Genomic DNA, 21021 nt, shown 5'->3' on the forward strand with positions numbered 1-21021 from the left:
TCGACATCTCCAGGGCTCCTTCTCCGGAGTCAGATCCGTGGCCGCTATGTCCTCCCTCACACAGGCACCACCGGCCCATCTTGGCTCAGCTGCTCCCTGCTCCGTGCACTGCCTGCCTGCCTCTCCCAGGACTGGACACCCTCTTGCCCTTTAAGTACTAGTTGCTGGTTCTTACCACTCACCAGCCTAGACACCTGTTTATTTCCCTTTTCTTGCAATGATAAAATCAATTGACTTTATTCATTCATTTTGACAACATTTATTGAACATTTATTGATCACCCATCATGTGCCAAGCATCAGGATAAAGAGGACTACAAGTTACTCACAGCCAAGAAGACTAGTAAATGAGGCAATAACAATTCAGTATAGAAAATGCTAAGCCAGAGATATAGAAAGATATTATAAGAGCCCTTCCATCATCTCCTCTTCCTACTTCCCTTCCTTTCCCCAGCTCTCGTCTCAAGCTCCTGCCTTCATCCACCGCAGAGCCTCTGGGGTTCACTTGCAGCTAACTGGTTACATGGCCCCCTTGCCAACCACAAAATGAAAAGGAGCAAGGAGCCATGGTAGCCTTTGAAGCACGCATCACTCCAATAAGAAAACATATAGGCGGAGAGAGAAGTTTGCAAATGCATCATCATTACTGGTGCTAAAAATAAAATTTGTGGAATGTCTAAATGAAGGGTGGAAGAATGAATAGATGAATAGTTGAATGATTCCGTAGATGATTTAACGAATGAATCAGAGGATGAATTTTCAACCATGAAGCAAAACTGAATTTTAGAGTCTCTAACACTTGTGCTTGTTCACTGAACACCATGTTCCCTAGAAAGTCCTGTACAAAGACTTTTATTCTAAGGAATTAAAATTACCTAAAAGTCCACTGAGAATGTGACAATGCACTTGAAAAAACCGGAGCTGCTGAAGGGAGTTTCAGAGCCCGGGCTCAAAGTCATTTAGACAGGAGAAAGTTGAGTGGCTGCCCCCCATTTGTCTTAGGGATGAAGCTCCCAGCTCCTCAGGCCAGAGCCCTGTGAGGCGACTTAGCTGTTGGAAAGACAGAGCTACAGAAGGTGCTAGGTTCGGGGCTTCCTACTTAACCAAACGGGTGTAACATCCTTATCACTAGCTGGAAAGTTATATGTGAGTTAAATTTCTGTGTCCAATCACCATTTCCATGTATCCTTCTTAAGAGAGAACTTTCAGGGAAGCCTTTTGGTGTTGCAAACAGTTGCATTCTATCATATCTGTTCTGTTAATGGAGATGTGCTGTAAAGAGAATCAGGGAGGAAGAAAGTGTGTGGTGAGGGGCCTGTTCGAACAGCTTAAAGGCCCACCAGGGCTCCCTGGTTGTCTGAGATAAACTGGCTGAAGCTTCTGACATTGGGGTTTAGTCGGTGGGTGAGCTTGACATCACGGTCTGGCTTCATGTGATAGAAACGAAACATGTTGGCTAATTCTTCTGCTCCAGGAAATCCCAGCTTCTCATAAGCTTCTGGAGTGATCTTTTAAAAACAAGTTAAAAAAATTAAAAATTTTTATATTTATTTTTTCAATTTTAGCTCTCATGGAACATAGTTTTAGAATAACTTATTCACTTTAATAATGATATAGGCCACAGTTCTTTAGCCTAACTCCAAAACCCAAGAAACTTGCAAGTTTTTTTTCATAAGCAATTTGACAGCAAACTGACTTTTCTGAACTAATTCTGATCTGAACTTATATGAAACTATTTATGATCTTTAATGTCCCTTTTAGTGGAAACAGTCATATGCTTTTCTGCAGAGATACTGATGTGTTTGATTACACGCTCCTGCCCTTGCCCTGATGGTGATGTTACACAATACATATAGAACATAACCTATCTAGAAGCTGAAAGATTTGAAAACTGAATTGTTTCTGGCCCCACATCTTTGGATAAGGTACTACGGCTCTGTCCCCCTTCACGGGACCAGCTTTCGTACACACTTCCTGGGATTCCCTCAGCAGCCCTCTGAGATACTTCCCCCTCTCACCCTTCTCACAACGTCAAGACCCCACACTCCTTGGCCCCAGACTCTCCATCCTTTCTTCCCGGTTTACACCCCTTCATCATCATTCCCCTCCTCAATTAGAAATGAGCATCTTGACTTCAGCCACCCCAGACTCTGCCAGGCCCAGACTCAAACGCTGCCCGTCACATACTTACTGAGCTGCCTTCTGTCACCTTCCACTAAACTCATCCCTTGAGTCCCTCTGACACTAACTAGCTCAATAATCGCCCCTCCCCCAAATTAGCAAAACTAATTTCTAACTATTGGATCCAGTGTAATCTGCCTTTAGCCCCCAGAAGTAAACTCTAACCTTGTTATTCCACTTGGCCTTAGAAAAATGTGACACATAAACAACCCTTATAAAACAATGACTGTCACATGCCATTTATAATAATAAAAAATCAAGAATAACATATATACAAAAGCAAAGGAATGGCAGAATAAATTACAGGGCATCTACTTTAAGAATATTATGCTGCCCTGGCCGGAAAGCTCAGTTGGTTAGAGCATCATCCTGAAGAGCAGAATATTATATGATTATTTAAATTAATGTTTTTGAAGAACTTTAACAAAATAGAAAAATGCTTATAATATAATGTTAAATGAAAAAGCTATATATACAAACATATATATACTGGGAAAAGTCTAGAAGAAAATGTGTCAATGTTTCACAGTTGCTATCTCTGATAAATTAAAGTACGTGGTTTTTATTTTCTCTGTTTTAAATAAATTTTCTAGCCCGACCTGTGGTGGTGCAGTGGATAAAGCATCAACCTGGAACACTGAGATCGCTGGTTCAAAACTCCGGGCTTGCCTGGTCAAGGCACATGAAGGAGTTGATGCTTCCTGTTCCCCGCCCCCTTTTCTCTCTCTTCTCTCCAAAATGAATAAATAAAATCTTTTTTTTTTTTTTTCCTTTTTGCATTTTTCTGAAGCTGGAAACAGGGAGAGACAGTCAGACAGACTCGCGCATGCGCCCGACTGGGATCTACCCGGTACGCCCACCAGGGGGCGATGCTCTGCCCATCCTGGGCGTCGCCATGTTGCGACTATCCTGGGTGTCGCCATGTTGCGACCAGAGCCACTGTAGCGCCTGGGGCAGAGGCCACAGAGCCATCCCCAGTGCCCGGGCCATCTTTGCTCCAATGGAGCCTTGGCTGCAGGAGGGGAAGAGAGAGACAGAGAGGAAGGCGCGGCGGAGGGGTGGAGAAGCAAATGGGCGCTTCTCCTATGTGCCCTAGCCGGGAATCGAACCCGGGTCCTTCGCACTAAATAAAATCTTTTAAAAAATAATTTTCTGTATTTCCTGAAAAATAAGTGTTTGTTATTTTTCAAATCAGAAAAATAATTAAAATTTTAGTAAGAAGACTACATTAGGAGCTTGGAAGATGATTTTAGAAATGTCTGTCTCCTTGAGTTGCTCCCTCAGCCTGTAACTTTGATGACTAATATCCCTCAGTAAAATAAAGGATTCTTCTCTGAAGATTTTTTGAAGGAGTTTGCTCTGTTGTGTCTCACTTTCTTAAAGGACCATGTTCCTTTGGGCTTGGACAGACAGTGTCAGCCAGACCCGAGTTCCTGATGGGAGTTTTTCCTCACAGAAGCAGTTAATGCAAACAGGGGAGACGGTCAGACTGCCAAGGCTGGAGTGCCACCTTGTGGCCACATGCATCTTTCCCCAGAGTAGCGTGATGCCTAAGCCTTTTCCCACCCTAGAAACCTGGACAGCATCTTCAAGTCAGACTAATTATGAAGAAGATCGTTAACCATACTGTAGAACTTCCAGCTTTTTTTAATGCCCTAGAACTTTTGATGCCAGAGTAGTTTCCACTGAATTATGAAACAACTTGATGAACCAAAAATAGTCAGAGGCCAGTTATGTGTTTGAAAGATGCTTGAAAGGTCCTGAGACAGCCAAAACAAGGTCTACCCACTCCTCTGAGAATAAACACAAACAGCATATGCCCTCACTTCTTTGCCTTTCTCCCTTTCTTCCTTATAGACTTCAGACCCCATGAAACAAAAAGCAACTTTTCTTCTACCCTTCTCTGGTCACAGATTGTGTGGACAACACAATTAAGTACAGTGTTCTGTCTTGTACTGATCACTGTGACTTCATGTGCCTTAACATTTTCACCCCAGCTCTGCTATAAACTCCTCAAAGGTATATAATGGGCACTTAATATATATGCCAAACACTATGCTAAGCCTTTTAAATATATTCTTTCTAATTTTCACAAGAACACCTCAAGGTAGATGTTATCATCCCACTTCGCAGATGAGGAAGCTGAGGCTCAGAGAAGGCTAAGTGCCTCGCCCTATACCAGCGAGCTCTGATAGACTGGAGTGATTAGCAATGAGTGCTTATGAAGAGAGCTGGGTAGTGTACATGAAAAAGTTGTACCTCGGTCTTCAGATTCTAAGTTCTTGCTGCCCAAAAGTAATTTTATCCTAACAAGCTGATTAAACTACAGCTAAAGAAATAAAGGCCATTTGGCTCAGTGGTAGAGCATCGGTCAGCATGTGGATGTCCTGCATTCAATTCCCAGTCAGGGCACACAGGAGAAGCAACCATCTCTTCCCCTCCTGCAGCCATGGCTTTCTTGGTTCGAGTGAGCTAGCCTCAGGTGCTGAGGATAGCTCAGTGGCGTCCACCTCGGCACTAAAAAAAATGGCTCAGTTAACTGAGCAACGGAGCATTGCCCCCAGTGGGTTTGCCAGGTAGATCCTGGTCAGGGCGCATGAGGGAGTGTGTCTCTCTGCCTCCCCTCCTCTCACTAGACAGTAATAATAATAATAATAATAATAATAGAAATAAAACTATAAGAGTGAGACTCAGATCCACCAACACAAGATAGATTTGTGATACTGAAATCCTCTTTCATTTCTTCTGTGAGCCTAAGCTGAACTCTGCTTAAATTCATCAAAAGTCTACCAGGATTTGTAATTCAGTGGTGTGTGACCCAAGGACTCTTTGGGTGGATCACTCAAGGTGATAACATTTATGTCTTCTAAAGTACTCACCTTTGCATCTCGGACTTCTTTCCCCCAACTCTTGGACAAAACATCAGCATATTGCTGTATTGTTAGTGCTTCTGCGCTGAGACCCACAGCCTTGCCTAAAAACTCTGCTGGAGAATTAAAAATGCTGGAGACGATTGTTCCAACATCAGCGACAGAGATGCCATGCATTGGTATGTCCCCCATAGGCAGTACTAGTAAAAAAAAAAAAAAAGAAGATAAAAACTAATTATATCACATCCTTGGTAGGTCCTACCAACTTAAATTAACCAACCACTTAAACAAAAGGTATAGAAAAGTAATGTAACACCGAGTGGCCACAATCTATGGACAATTGTTACAAGATTTTGTTTGAGAAAAATACAATAATGCCTGGATATTGATTTTTTTTAAGTGACCATTTACTGCCTTGGCCAGATAGTTCAGTTGGTTAGAGCACTGTCCCAAAGCACAGAGGTTGCTGGTTTGATTCCTGATCAGGGCACATACAGTTACAGATCAATGTTCTTGTCTCTTTCTCTCTCTACTCCTTCCTCTTGTGCTAAAATCAATCAGTAAGAAATTTTTTAAAAGTGACCATTCACTAAGTATCTGCTATGTGCAAAGTATGATTAGTTGTATCTCCAATTTAGAAATCTCTGCTGAATTCCAGACTCTATTTGTTTAACTTTCTACTCAGCATACTTACTTGATTGTTCAATAGACATATTAAATTCAGTGTGCCCCAGAATGAATTCCGATGTCCAACAACTTGCTCCCCTGACGGACTTCCCCATTTCAGTTCATGGCAACTCTATCATCTCAGTATCTCAGGTCAAAAGTCTTGGACTGAGCTTAGCACTTTTCTCACACCCCATATCCTTTTCTTTTTAAGTCCTATTTTTAGTATGTCCAGAATCTGTCCATTTCTTACCATTTTCACTGCTACCACCTTGGTCAAAACCACCTTGTGCCATCATCTTTGACTTGAATTATTGGTCTCCTTGTTTCCACTCTTGCCTTTTCATGGTCTTTTTGTGAATCTGAGAAACTAAACTCAGCTCATATCAAGTCTTCCCATATCTTCCAATGGTTATCCATTCCTCAAAACACAAGCCAATGGCTTGCAGGACCAGACCTCTGTTAACTCTGGCCTCACCGCCAACCACTCTCCCTGACCAGCTCTGTTCCAGCCACACCATCTGTTCCTCCTGCCCTGAATGTTCTTCCCCTGCATTATTCTTTCCCACGAAGTCCGGAACCCACCTCCATCAGGTGCTCAGATGTCAATTTCTCAAAGAGGCCCACTGATCAACTTGTTTAAATTTCACATGCCACCTCCTTCCTGCTGGCACTACACATATACCTTACCCTGCCCTATTTTTTAAATATTGTGCTTACCTCCTAACATATGATATACTTCACTTTATCTATTATGTTAATTCTCTGTCTCCTCCACTCAAATCGGAACTTCATGAAGGCAGAGCTGTTTGTTTTGAACTGTTTATTACTGATTCGCCAGCAAATGACTGGTAAATAGTAAGCCCTCAAATATTTATTGAATGAGTGAAATGTAGTGACTGGTTTACTCTTTAAAACAACCTTGAAACATAGGAATACTAGATACTTGCCAGAGGTTATTCAGCCAACCAGCAGCAGCAGTGGGTTCAAACCCTCACGCATCACTCCAAAGCTTGTAACCTTCTGACAAGGTGACACAGCCTTTCCTAGATTCCCAGAATCCTGAGGCTAGAACCCAAAGTAGATAAGATCTAGCCCCAGAACTCTCTTTTTTTTTTTTTCATTTTATTTTTTTGTACTTTTCTGAAGCTGGAAACGGGGAGGCAGTCAGACAGACTCTCGCATGAGCCCGACCGGGATCCACCCGGCATGCCCACCAGGGGGTGATGCTCTGCCCATCTGGGGCGTCCCTCTGCTGCTACCAGAGCCATTCTAGCTCCTGAGGCAGAGGCCACAGAGCCATCCCCAGCGCCCAGGCCATCTTTGCTCTAATGGAGCCTCGGCTGCGGGAGGGGAAGAGAGAGACAGAGAGGAAGGAGAGGGGGAGGGATGGAGAAGCAGATGGGCGCTTCTCCTGTGTGCCCTGGCCGGGAATCGAACCCGGGACTCCTGCATGCCAGGCCGACGCTCTACCACTGAGCCAGCCGGCCAGGGCACTCTCATTTTTTTTAATGAAGAAACTAAGTCTGTTGACTCACCCACTGCCTCAGCTAGAAAGCAACAGGCCAGGACAAGAATCAAGGTCTTTGAATTTCAATCCAAAGTGACTTCAGGATTAGCAGTCAGGGACTGAATATCATAGTTAGTCTTTTGTAGTAAAATTAGCTTCCTGCTTCAATTTCTTGGTAGGCAAATTGCCTGCTCAGATTAAATTATAATTTTATTTGATGTTTGTAAACATCAAATTTTGAGGCACCCAGAGCTAAGCTGGTCCTGACTTTGAAGTTTGCTTTTATTTGAGAGCTGAGCTCTTGGGATGAGATGAAAAGCAGTTATGGGGCAGTGGTAAAGAATATGGCTCTGGAGTCAGACTACCAGGGTCCAGGTCCTGGTTCTGCCTTATTAGTGATCTTTGAAAAGTTACCTAATCTTTCTCACCTCAGTTTCTTCATCTGTAAGATGAAAGTAAATAGTATAGTGCTGGGCTCCTCGTAAGTGGTGAGTAAATGTTAGTTATTCCTAAAGTGGAAATGATACCAGTCTCAGGAACACCTAAGACAGAGTTATATAGACTCTGGGGCCCCAGATGGGACTGGGTGCCAGAAGAAATTTAAGGTATCACCTCTTCACCGGCCAATCTAACCTATAGATTACAATGTCCTAGTTGAGGACCTGGGAAATGTCAATTAGCTGGCTTCTGACACCTGGTAAGGGCATAGGAAGAAAGGGGGTGGGGTTAAAAAGAGCCATATTACATTTATACATTTATCTATCTAGTCATTTGTTGAATTATTACCCAGGTCACCCGTTGTGTGGCAGGTGCTCTTAGTTATGCCTCTGATAAATCTAAATTATGTGCTAAGGAAAAAAGACTGAATTGCTGCCTTTAATACCCCCATAGTCCCTCCACTCCACAGAGTGACCTCGGGCTATGGACAAAGAAAATGTCCCCAAGGGGCAGGGGAATTCTAGCCAGTGGACTGAAAGCTCTGGAATTACTAGGAATCCTTATTAAAACTAGAGTCTTGGCCCTGGACATTTGGCTCAGTGGTAGAGTTTTGGCCCAGCATGTGGATGTCCTGGGTTAAATTCCTGGTCAGGGCACACAGAAGAAGCAACCATCTGCTTCTCTTCCCTTTTCCCCTTCTCTCTCTCTCTCTTACCTTCCCACAGTCATGGGTCGATTGGCATGAGCACATCAGCCCCGGGCGCTGAGTCGGGCTCTGTGGAGCCTCTGCCTCAGGCACTAAAAATAACTCAGTTGTGAGCATGGTCCCAGATGCGCAGAGCATTAGCCCCAGATGGGGGTTACTGGGTAGATCCTGGCTGGGTGCATTTGGGAGTCTGACTCTCTATCTACCCTCCTATCACTTGGAAAAGAAGGGGAATAAGAAAGGAAAGAAAAAGAAAACTAGAGTCAGGCCCCAGTCCCAACTTACAGACCAGACTCTGGAGAGTCAGATCCTCCAGGGGTTCTGACCACGGCACCCAGGCCAGGAGAAGACTGTCTTCCTGTTGTCACAGAAGTTCAGATGGATGAGCTAGAAGGGACCTTAGAAGTTGTCTTGTCCAACTTTTCCATTAGACATGAGGAAACTAAGGCTTGAAGTCACATAGTTAACCACTTACATAAAGAGTATCAGGTTGTTAAGATTGGAAGTGAAATCCTTTGTGTTTCCAGTCTAAGAACTAGTGAAGGCAGTCTGACTTCACTTCCTGTGAAGTCTAGAACAATTTGGTATTTTTCTTGGCACTTCAAGCAGAGGTAAACACATAGTAGGCACTCAAATGAGGTATCCCACTGAACTGAGGGAGGAAGGGAAATAGAGGCGGGAGGGAAGGACAGCAGGTGTCCAGTTAACTTTCACTATAAACTTTCACTTACCCAAGGTGTAGTAATCGCCATCAGAGGCTTTCACTGGCTTCCACATGGTGAGAAAGTTTTCAAAGTAAGCTGCCAAGCGGACGCTGGTCATGGGAACACCAATGGACCAGAAGTACTCCTCCACCTCTCCCTTCCCATCAAAGTGCCCAACTTCCAACTTCCCCCCGGTCAGACGCTTGACGTTCTCCAGGCCGCTGTACACCACGTGCTTCAGACCCAGGCGCTTAGCGATGTCTGCCACCGTTTTTCCCTAAGGGACAAATGTAAAACTTTATATAGATTGCTGTATTTGCATATGGACAAGAGGGCAGCTGTCCTCCTTCGAGAAGGAGCTCTTCCAGCATCAAAATATATTCAAGTTACCACCCGAGAGTCCACCTGTATCAGCGGGCAGAGGCTTCCCCATGTCAAAATGCTGACCCTCATCAGAAACTAAGAGGCAGCCTGGTGGAAACAGACAGGAATATTTGGTCTCTTCCTCTAAAATATCAGTATCTTTGTGATCAACTGCCACATTCATCTATATAAAGGCTCAGTGCTACCTGAGGAAAAAATATAAGTGTTTTCTGGTAATGCATTATATCTGGACACCGTCTGGATATTGAAAGTACAATGAACACACACATACACACATATATTCTCTTTTTTGTGTTTTAGTTCCAAATTTTCCAAAGCATCTTCCTCTCTCTTTCTTTCTTCTTTCTGTCTATTGTTTCCTTTTTCCCCCTTACAAAACCCCATGTTGCAAGCAGAGGACACAGTTAATCTGTTTAGTAGATGCAGAAAGTGAAGCAGAGTATGACTATGTCCCCCTGGGCTTCACAGTGAGTGAATATCAGAATTAGGACCCAGAGTTCCTAAAGTAAGCTGTTCCAAAGCTTATCACTAACAGACATGTTGTAAATGGAATAATTAATTTAACAGACATTCCTGAAATGGTTCAATCCTGCTCTTAATTTTTTTCTTTCTTTTTTTTTTATATTTTTCTGAAGTTCGAAATGGGGAGGCAGTCAGACAGATTCCCGCATGCACCTGACCAGGATCCACCCGCATGCCCACCAGGGGGCGATGCTCTGCCCATCTGGGGCGTTGCTCTGGTGCAACCAGAGCCACTCTAGCGCCTGAGGCAGAGGCCACAGAGCCATCCTCAGCGCCCGGGCCAACTTTGCTCTAATGGAGCCAGGGCCTCTTAATTTTTTTAATTGTGCCATTTCTGCAAAGGGTGATCCTATCCATTACATTCTTAAAATTTAACCTTCATATTTTCCCCAATTTATACATATATATAATTTCAAATAGTACCATCATGGGGGGGGGGGGAATTAAACTTACAGTAACAAAGACATTCCCTGAGCCTCCATGCTGATAACTGCTCTCCAGAAGTAACCACTTTGATCTCTTTTAGCTGTTTCTTTATTTCTTTTTCTTCTATTTTATTTAGAAAGTTAAATTTAATGGGGTGATATTGATAAATAAGAGTACATAGGTTTCAGGTAAACATTTCTATATTATTTGAACTATTGATTATGCTGTGTACCCATCACTCAAAGTGAAATCACTTTCCATCACCATGTATTTGTCCCTCTTAATTCCCCTTCCTTACCCTGTTTCTTTATTTCTAAATAACATGTTTGTACTTCTAATTCTTTTTTTATAAATAAATTTTTATTAATTTTAATGGGGTGATATCAATAAATCAGGGTACATATATTCAAAGAAAACATGTCCAGGTTATCTTGTCATTCAATTATGTTGCATACCCATCACCCAAAATCAGATTGTCCTCTGTCACCTTCTATCTAGTTTTCTTTGTGCCCCTCCCCCTCTCTCCTCCCCTCTCCCTCCTTCCCTCCCCCCCCCCATAACCACCACACTCTTGTCCATGTCTCTTAGTCTCGTTTTTATGTCCCACCAATGTATGGAATCATGCAGTTCTTGGTCTTTTCTGATTTGCTTATTTCACTCCATATAATGTTATCAAGATTCCACCATTTTGTTGTAAATGATCTGATGTCATCATTTCTTATGGCTGAGTAGTATACCATAGTGTATATGTGCCACATCTTCTTTATCCAGTCTTCTATATTTTTTTTACAGTGATTAAAGCCTTTAAGCAAACTCTTGGCCAATACAACAAGAATTCATAAAAGAGTAGTGTCCTTAACATGTTCACCAAGTCCAAGTTTGTACTTCTAATTCTTGAGTTCTTTCAGTTTAAGATATCAGCTACTAAATTCCTACTATGAAAGATAAGCCCTCATCTCTAGTCTTCTCTCTCTCACACACAGACACACACACACACACACATACACACACACACAGTCCACCATCACCATCACACATATATACAATTCCCTTTTTTTCATATTTCCAGCATCATAATTTTAGATTAATAATAAGAGATTACACACAGCTGAAGCTGAACCATGTAACATTCTATGGTGTTACATTTATTTCTTCTACAAACTTTTCTTTTCCCTGATGTTAATCATTGTGGGTTTATTTGCTGATTTCTTTAGTTCTTCTTCTATGTGTACCCATTACTGATTTCTCCCCAAATTCTCTGCCAGAAGTATAAATACACCCATTACATTGCTGTTCTTCCCTTTTCATTTCAGAGTCACTCTAACTCTGTTGTGTGGTGTCCTTCCTATGCCATCTGCAAACAAAACGGGGAGCATCTAATGACTGGCTCTACTGCACCGTCACTCTCAAACCTCCAGGGTCTTGAGATGTGGGTATTTGTTACACAACACTGATGTCACAATCAGAGATGTCGCCAACAGTAGTGGAAGCACTTATATTTCATAATACAAGAGAGATGTGGAGTAAGGCTTGTATTTTTGCCCAACCTGAAGGCATACCCCCTTCAAGAAAGGGCAGAGCAGCCAGGAGGGTAAGAGGAAAGTACATGAAGGTGTTCCCACCTGGCGCACTTCTTTCTCTTTGCTGAAATCATCCCAGAAGTTGGTCACCACGAAGACCCCATAGGCGCCTTTCAAGGCGGCCTCCACTGAGGCTTCGTCATTCAGGTCCGCTCTCACCACCTCGGCGCCGAGGCTCTGCAGCGCCCGTGCCTTCGGTTGAGTCACATCCCTGGTCAGCGCTCTCACAGCAAACTGTTTGCTCTCCAGAATGGCCTTGGCCACTGAGCCACCCTGAGCTCCTGCAAGATTAGAAAAGAAGAAATAGAAGAAGGATCGGGGAGAATGCTCACTAAAAACTAGTTGGTCCAGAAGTCCTGTTATTTGGAGTACAGCTGTTGTAATAATCACTTCAAGAGGCATCCTATGGCTTGCAACAGTGGTTTTCAAACTAGGTTTCTCGCTGCCCAATCAGAGGCACCTTTGCAAAATCCAAGGGTGGGGGAAGAAAGAATGGGAGAGTCCTGAGCCAACGGGGAGGCCAAATGAGCAGGCTTCTGGACCCTCTGCCACAAAGTCAACTGGGAAAATCTAATTTGATCTAGATATAGATTTTATTTTGAGGTTCTTCACACAATTCTATTTTCAAAACAGCTTCTTATTTTATATTTTTTTAAAAATTAAAAACACGTAATTTTCTTTTTATGGCATTCAGAGCCATTGATGATAGAAGCATCACTTGCTTAATTTATCTACTCTACAATTATTTACTGAATGCCCTGTGATATATGCCAGATACTGTGCTTGGTTGCTTACATTTGCAACCCTCCATCATACTGGTTACCTACCTGTCTTGAATATTGTTTGTGTGCCTTCAGATCTACCTTCACCTCCCCCACCCTGTTTAGTGCCCTGGGAACCTGACCTGTATGGACTCCATCAATGGACTGTCTTGTTCTCAGGTTGGGTCTAGCCAATGACAGGCATCAGTAGAAGACCCAAGGGCAGGAAGAGAGGTGACCATCTCCAATGTGCTTTTCTCCCCGGGTTGTGGTCATCTCTCATGCCCTCTGCTCTTTCCTCCTGTTTCTTACTTATTTGTTACTGGTCTCTTTCCTTTCTGCCTTTATTTTTCCTTAGCTTCTCTGAGAAAGTGTGGCACTTGTTTCTTGTGGAAGCCCAACTGATAACCCCATAGGGCCTACCATTCAATGAGCTCTGCTTTTGTTTTGTTTTGTTTGATTTTTTTATTTGGGTTTTTTGTGTGTTTTTTTTTTTCATTTTTCCGAAGCTGGAAATGGGGAGGCAATCAGACAGACTCCCTCATGTGCCCGACCGGGATCCACCGGCATGCCCACCAGGGGCAATGCTCTGCCCCTCTGGGGCATCGCTCTGTTGCATCCAGAGCCACTCCAGCACCTGAGGCAGAGGCCACAGAGCCATCCTCAGCACCCAGGCCATCTTTGCTCTAATGGAGCCTCGGCTGCGGGAGGGGAAGAGAGAGACAGAGAGGAAGGAGAGGGGGAGGGGTGGAGAAGCAGATGGGCGCTTCTCCTGTGTGCCCTGGCCGGGAATCGAGCCCGGGACTCCTGCACGCCAGGCCGACGCTCTACCGCTGAGCCAACCGGCCAGGGCTGAGCTCTGCTTTTGTAAGAGGAGCGTCAGCCAAAGTTTAGTGCTCTAGTAGTAAATATGAACGGACAGCCAAAGGTCACCAGATATTTAAAGAAAGCCTCTAACAAAACCAAAATAAACAAACTATTAAAAGGAAACAGATGCAGTGAACAGAAAAAAATTTAAAAAACATCAATATCTTCAAAGACTGGAGAAAATTTTGCATTCAGAACACTATATCTGCATACTGTACCAATATAAAAGAGGAGGGGGAGAGAAGGAGAGGGAGCATTCAGGAGAGAAGATGAAACACTCAGAAAAAGTTGGAGAAATCTTTCAGAATTAAAAGGGGGAAAAACACAAAGAAATGGAAAATAGGTAAGAGAAAACAGATCAAGCCAAGGGAATTCCAGAATGAGAGAATAGAAATAATGGGCATCTGGGATTATCAAAGAAAATAATTTCCCAGGGTCCAAGGATATCAAATGAGCTACCAGATTAAAGGGCCACTGAGTGTCCAGCACAACTAATAAATAAAGTCCCACATTATTACATAATTGTGAAATTTCAGAACACTGTGGATAAAAAAAAATCTTACAAACATTGGTGAAAGGGAGTCAATTCAAAAGTGGGGGACATATCAAATCTACCACTGTATGAGTGGAAATTGAGACTTTATGTAGTTTTTATAGGCTGTGATGTTTCTTCAAATAAATCTCTCTTATAAACCAAAAAAAAAAAAAGCACCAGATTTCTTTATAATATTGTAAACAATAGAGTAATGGCCTTTTTTTTTTTGAGGGGGAGGGGGAAGAATTAATTTCTATCTAGAACTTTAAACCCAGTCAAACGATCAATTGATTCTGAACATTCTACATAAAGACATTTGCAGACACTCAAGGTATCAAAAATTTAGCTCCTATGTGCTCTTTCTCTGTAAGCTACTGGAGAATGTATTCTAGCAAAATTAAAAAGTAAAGCAAGCAAAAAGAGCCAGGAAAGAGAAACCAAAGCCAGGAGAAGGGCAAAGAGAATTATTAGAATAATAGGGAAGCAAATCCTAAGAAGATTGAAATAGAAAAATGTAGCATTCCTTTAGGGAGCTCTCCATAAAGGAAAAAAACAGAACCAACAAATTAATTAATGTATTTGCTCATTTTGAGAGAAATCATCCAGGATTATTGAAGAGATTAGAGGAAAAAATGAGTGATAAGTGCAAAGTATACTAAACAAATAAAAATAAAGGCCATTATTAATTTCAGGAAAAGAAAAAATTATGTGAGAAAAGAAAGTGCTCACTACATGGCTGAATATGAACAATATTACATAGTCATAATAAAAGTCCACATTAGTTTATCATCCATATGAAAAACAGAAATTGTTATAAATTACATGGGGAGGGTGAGAAAAAGGAAGAATGTGTTTGGGGCTGGGAATATAAGAAAGCTAAAATCAATAATATCTAAAATTTAAAAATCAAGAAATAGCATATTATTTAGAAATATGGAGACAAATACCAGTAGTAACGGAAGAGTTAAATGTGGAAAGGGTATGGTAGGGTCTGTTGGGTTCTTTATAAACCTTGTAAGGCTATCAGACTTCTAAAACTATTAATTGCGTATCTATAAAAACAATTTAACAAAATTTTGGCTATATTAGTTTGCTAAGTCTGCCTTAACAAAATTTCACAGATTGTGGTTTAAACAATTGCAATATATTTTCTCAGAGTCCTGCAGGCTAGAAGCCCAAGATCAAGGCGTTATTAGGTAAGTTTTCTCCTGAGACCTTCCCCCTTGTTTTGCACATAAAGAAGCTTCTCACCGTGTCCTCATATGGTCTTTCCTTTGTGCAATCTAGCCCCTCCTGTCTCTGTCAAAATTTCCTCTTCTTCTTTTTTTTTTTTTTTCATTTTTTTTTTTTTTTTCATTTTTCTGAAGCTGGAAACCGGGAGAGACAGTCAGACAGACTCCTGCATGCGCCCGACCGGGATCCACCCGGCACGCCCACCAGGGGCAACGCTCTGCCCACCAGGGGACGATGCTCTGCCCATCCTGGGCGTCGCCATGTTGCGACCAGAGCCACTCCAGCGCCTGAGGCAGAGGCCACAGAGCCATCCCCAGCGCCCGGGCCATCTTTGCTCCAATGGAGCCTTGGCTGCGGGAGGGGAAGAGAGAGACAGAGAGGAAAGCACGGCGGAGGGGTGGAGAAGCAAATGGGCGCTTCTCCTGTGTGCCCTGGCCGGGAATCGAACCCAGGTCCTCCGCACGCTAGGCCGACGCTCTACCGCTGAGCCAACCGGCCAGGGCAAAATTTCCTCTTCTTAAAAGAACACCAGTTTTATAGGATTAGGGTCCGTTCTCATGGTTTCACTTTTATACAATTGCCTCAGTAAGGTCCTATCTTATTTAGAGGTACTAGAAAGTAAGGCTTCAATATGTGAATGATTCTGGGGAGAGACACAATTCGGCCCCATATCATCAACTATTGTAATTATTTCCTTATAACCCTCCTACTAAACTGGGTTCTACAGATAGAAACTGTTTGCTCTTCATCCCTGTTTCCCAACCATGTACTGAGACTATTCTCTGGCAAATGCAAGTTTTCAACATCCATTAAGTGGAATGGATGAATTAATGAATACATGCATTAAAAGACTGAAACCTCCATGGTCTCAACTCTTAGCTTTAGAGGCAGACAGTCCTGCCTGGACCTGTATGAAACAACAAGAGAAGCTGGACCAAAACCAGGGCTGGCCCTCTTAATCACTCCCACATTTAATGTGCTACTAAGACCGAAACCAGGAGAACTCATCCATCTTGGCCCTGTTCCTTTAAATAAGCAAGATATAACCAATAAACTTATCAGCCTCAAAAAACAGCCCCCAGAGCACCCATTTGGACAGACTCAGTTGTCCCAGACTCTCCTCGCTTATTCTGGATTGTTCCCTCTTGGACCTAGTTCCCTTCCAGGGGCTTCCATGTTGAGGGCAAGATCAACATAAAAAGATGTCCAAACCAGTAGAGAATTTTTATAAGAGTTTACTTGAGCCTTGGCAAGGTGGCTCAGTGGATGGAGCATCATCCCAGCACAACAAGGTCTTGGATTTGATCCTCGGTCAGGGCACAGATGAGAAGACACCAATGAGTGCACAACTAAATGGAACAACAAATTGATACTTCTCTTCTTTATCTCCCCCTTCCTCTCTCTTTTTCCCCCTACTTCCTCAAATCAGTGGGGGCAGAAAAGAGTTTATTTGAGTGTTCACTTTAGCAGCATATACACTAAAATAATTTGAGCCAACTGACAACATATGTCAGGAAGCAAGATCTCAAATGCTCTACAGAATAACGGTTTTGCGGTTTCTTTTATTCTTTTGAAATTAAGGAGGGAAAGTAAGGAAGACTACATGAAGGTGGCACAAAGCAAGACAGGGATTAGATTATAGGATAGGTAACAAGATTATATGCTCTCTTAACAACAAAAATGTACTTCAATAGAGGATTGTATAAAGAAGATGTGGTTCATATATACTATGGAATGCTATTCAGCCATAAGAAATGATGATATAGTATCATTTACGGCAACATGGATGGACCTTAATAACATACTGAGTGAAATAAGTAAATCAGAAAAAAACTAAGAACTGTATGATTCCATACATAGGTGGGACACAAAATTGAGACTCATAGACATAGATAAGAGTGCAGTGGTTACCAGGGGTAGGGGAAGGGAGGAGAGGGAAGAGGTGGAGCGGAGGGAGAGGGGCATAAAGAGAAACAAATATAAGGTGACAGAGAACAATTTGACTTTGGGTGATGGGTATACAGCATAATCAACTGTCCAAATGATGTGGAGATGTTTTCTCTAAATCTGTGTAGTCTAGTTGACCAATGTCACCCCATTAAAATTAATTGTTTAAATTAAATAAATAAATAAATAAATAGATTATATGCTCTCTTGAGGGAGGTTATTTCAGAAGTATGTTAACCTAGATGCACAGAAGCAATGGACAGGGCTAGATTAAGGCAAAGATAAGCCTTTTACTAAAGAAGTTATATACCTGGGGCATGACTACCCACCAGGACCTACCCAGTTAAGAATTTATGATCAAATCACCCTATGAGGTTACTTTCCATAGAACCCATTTTTCATCCACAGTAGTATTTGAATGACAAGCACTATTCAGAGTTTGACGTGCAAACACATACACAGGTAACGGCTAACACATGTCCCTGTAAAATTTAACTAGGCATCTTATATTTTTATCTGCTAAATAGGCAACCCTACTTCAAACTCTCAAACACACCCAGAACACAGCAACAAAACTCGGGACAACGCCTGGGCATTAAGTAATCAGCCCATCCCCTTAGCTAAGGAGGAAGCAACTTTCCTTACCTCTGACACATCTAATCTGGTTCCTCCAACAGCCATGTTCAAGGCTCTTATTCAACTGCCTGCTCTGGATGCCTAGGCAGCAGCTCAAGTTTGGGACTAAAATGGAGCTCCTGAGCTTTTCTGATCTGCTCCCACTAAGGTCTTCCCATTTCAATGAATCACAACTTCATCTTCCAGCTGCTCAAGCCAGAACACCCTTAAGTCATTGTTTACTCCTCTTTCCTCACCTCTTGTCTGGGTCCATCAGTGACCTGTCAACTCTCTTTAACACATATCTGGAATCTGACCACTCCCCACCACTGCATTGCTGCCATCCCTGTCCAACTGCCATCCTCTCACCTGGATTATGGCAGCATCCTCCTAAAAGGTCTTTCTGCTTCAGCCCTTGCCTCCTACACTCTCCTCACAAAACAGGAGCTAAAATGATCCTTTTAATGTAGACATCATATTAAGTCATTTCTCTGTTCAAAATCCTTTAATGGCTTATTACTTTCAGGAAGAAACAATATTCTTACCTTCACCTTATACAATATCTCCATTTACCTTTTTTTTTTCTTTTAAAGTCAATATCATACCTGCCTGTTGGTTTTTGCAAATCTATTTCTCACTTCGCCCTGCTTTAGTCCTTTGCTCATGGAGTTTATATTGTAATGTGGAAGACAGGCAGTAAGAGAAGTTGGGGCGGGGAGGCTGACAGACAGCAGCTGGGTCAAGCAGAGCTGCAATTTTAAATATGGAGGTCTGAAAAATGTTCACAGAGAGGGCGACATCTGAGCTGAGGCTTGGGTGACATGAGGGACAAAGCAGCATGGATAACTGGAGGAAGATTATTCTAGGTTGAGGGGGCGGACCATGAAAAGGAATTAAGGTGGGAGTGTGTTTGAGGAACATATAGAGTAAGTAAAGGGGAGGGTAGGAGATTGGGGTCCTTACTTGGAGTGAGGGGGGCTTTGGAGGATTTTGAACAGAGGCAAGTCATGATCTGATCGTTTCAAATGAATCATTGGGAGGCTGAAATGAGAGCAGATTGAATGGGAGCGGCCTGATTTGATCATTTTGCAAAGATGACTCCAGCTGTAAAGAACAAATTGTAAAGGAGACAAAATTGAAAGCAGAGGCAGCGATTAAGAGGCTCAGGCAGCTGTCCCAGTGAGAAAAGTCACTCAGCACATTCTCCGAACCCCCACCCACTCCACACTTTCAGAATCGCTGGAGGGCATTGGTCAGCATGTCGCTATCCTCTACAAATCCATGGGTCTCTCACTCTTGCTCCTTGCACTTGTCGGAAAGTGAGCAGAGAAAAGTTTCCAGCACATAACTTATATTAAACTGGAATATACAAACAAGTCGGTACATGTTGGAAAAAGAGAGAATGTCAGTTTTCCTTGTCCTGCTGAGATAATTTCTGACAAATAAAATCAAATCACCCAGCCCCTTTACCACATCAGAAGCTCAAACAATAGGACACTTTTCTTAATTTCCTCCAAAAGGTTGTTGTTCAGCCCAAGCTGGCAGCTTTGAAGATAAAAACAAAAGTAAGCAAAGTCAGCATGCACTTTAACAGTAAGGAGTTATTTACCTGTTGCTCCAAACACTGCAATTACTTTCTTGCTGGTCATATTACTGGACAAAGAAAGTTCGTGGAGTAGCCAAACTTTTCTCAGGCAGCGACAGCAGCTGAAATAGTTCCTCTTTCAAGCATGAGTTATAAACCACATCTGATTACCACACCCTTATTTTGTCCCTCCTTTTTCTAGTTTTTGTTGTGGTGACTAACTAACCTACAACTCTGACACTGCAATTTTCCAAATACAGATTCACTTGTTCAATCACTCGTGTGTTCAGCAAATGTGTTTTGAGTGCCTTTACTATACTAGGCATTAAACTAGAGGCCCTGGTGATCCAGGTCTTGTAAGGGAGATAAACTAGTAAATAGAAGTACAGTAGAGAGGAATGGCAGAGGGAACATACGCTATGGAGGACATGAAACCCAGACTGGAGGTGTCAGGGAAGGCTGTTCAGAGGAGATGATGCTGGAGCTGGCCTGAAGACCCTGCCTCCCCACAAATTCATATGTTGAAGTCCTAACCTCCAGTACATCAGAGCAGAGTGTGACCTCATTTGGAGATAGGGTTTCCACAGAGATAATCAAGTTAATGTGAGATTGTTAAAGGGGGCTTAATCCAATTTGATTGGTGTCCTTATAAAAAGGGAAAATTTGAACACAGAGATATATACAGAGGGAAAATGATGTAGATACAAGGAGCTCACCATGTGAACATAGAGATGGCCACCTACAAGCCAAGGAGAGAGGTCTGGCAGGAACCCTTCTCTCGCAACCCTGAGAAGGAATCGAACCTGCCAACATCTTGATTTTGGACTTCTGGCCTCCAGGATGGTGAGACAATAAATTTCTATTGTTTAATCAGCCCACTTTGTGGTACTCTGTTATGACAGCCCTAGTAAACCAATACAGGCAGTAACAGTGAGGGTAAAATGAAAGATGTTCAGGAGGTGTACTGAGAAAGTCTTTGTAACTGAGTGGATGTGGCAAAAGGGGAAGCAAAGAAGAGAAAGAACCAAAAATGGCTCTGCCCACTGGATAGGCAGTGGAGGAGCAGGAGCAGGCTCAGGAGAAAATGAGTTCAGAATTGAAGAATTGAACCTTTTGGGTTTGAGGCTGCAGCTGGTTGGATGATTGAGAGATGAGGAAGTGAGGAGAGCAAGTATAGATGTCTCTTTAATGAGCCTTGTTGTAAAGGACGTGAGAATGAACTATGGTTACATGATGGAATTTATTTCACTAGGAAAGACTTGAACTTTATTGTGAGTTAAAGGTGGTTCTCTTCATTCCTCACACTGCTTTATTTTCCTTCATAACACTTTTTTTTTTTTTTTTTTTTTTAGTGAGAGGAGGGAAGGCAGAGAAACACACTCCCGCATACGCCCCAACTGGGATCTACCCAGCAAGCCCACTAGGAGGTGATGCTTTGCTTGTCTGGGGCCATTGCTCCATTGCTCAGGAATGGAGCCTTTTTAATTTTTTT

The 21021-nt window shown here is 42.6% G+C and overlaps 1 protein-coding gene across 1 annotated transcript; it reads right to left on the reverse strand.

Annotated features, from left to right (window-relative positions):
* Positions 1-439: 439 nt before the first annotated feature.
* LOC136379873 (nmrA-like family domain-containing protein 1) lies at positions 440-19684 on the reverse strand. Its single transcript, XM_066347531.1, has 5 exons — positions 19554-19684; positions 12029-12267; positions 9102-9351; positions 5060-5250; positions 440-1507 (listed from the first exon to the last, which is right to left on the reverse strand). The coding sequence occupies exons 1-5, from the start codon at positions 19591-19593 to the stop codon at positions 1328-1330; spliced, it is 900 nt and encodes a 299-aa protein (XP_066203628.1). The 5' UTR covers positions 19594-19684; the 3' UTR covers positions 440-1327.
* Positions 19685-21021: the final 1337 nt, after the last annotated feature.

Source organism: Saccopteryx leptura, chromosome 8 (assembly GCF_036850995.1).
Source record: "Saccopteryx leptura isolate mSacLep1 chromosome 8, mSacLep1_pri_phased_curated, whole genome shotgun sequence".
Taxonomy (NCBI): Eukaryota; Metazoa; Chordata; class Mammalia; order Chiroptera; family Emballonuridae; genus Saccopteryx; species Saccopteryx leptura.

Coding starts and splice junctions, on each gene's coding strand:
- LOC136379873 (XM_066347531.1), bottom strand. CDS start 19,593: ATGACCAGCAAGAAAGTAATTGCAGTGTTTGGAGCAACAG. Junction 12,268..19,553: donor TGCAGTGTTTGGAGCAACAG/GTAAATAACTCC, acceptor CTAATCTTGCAG/GAGCTCAGGGTGGCTCAGTG. Junction 1,508..5,059: donor AAGAAGTCCGAGATGCAAAG/GTGAGTACTTTA, acceptor TGTTTTTAAAAG/ATCACTCCAGAAGCTTATGA.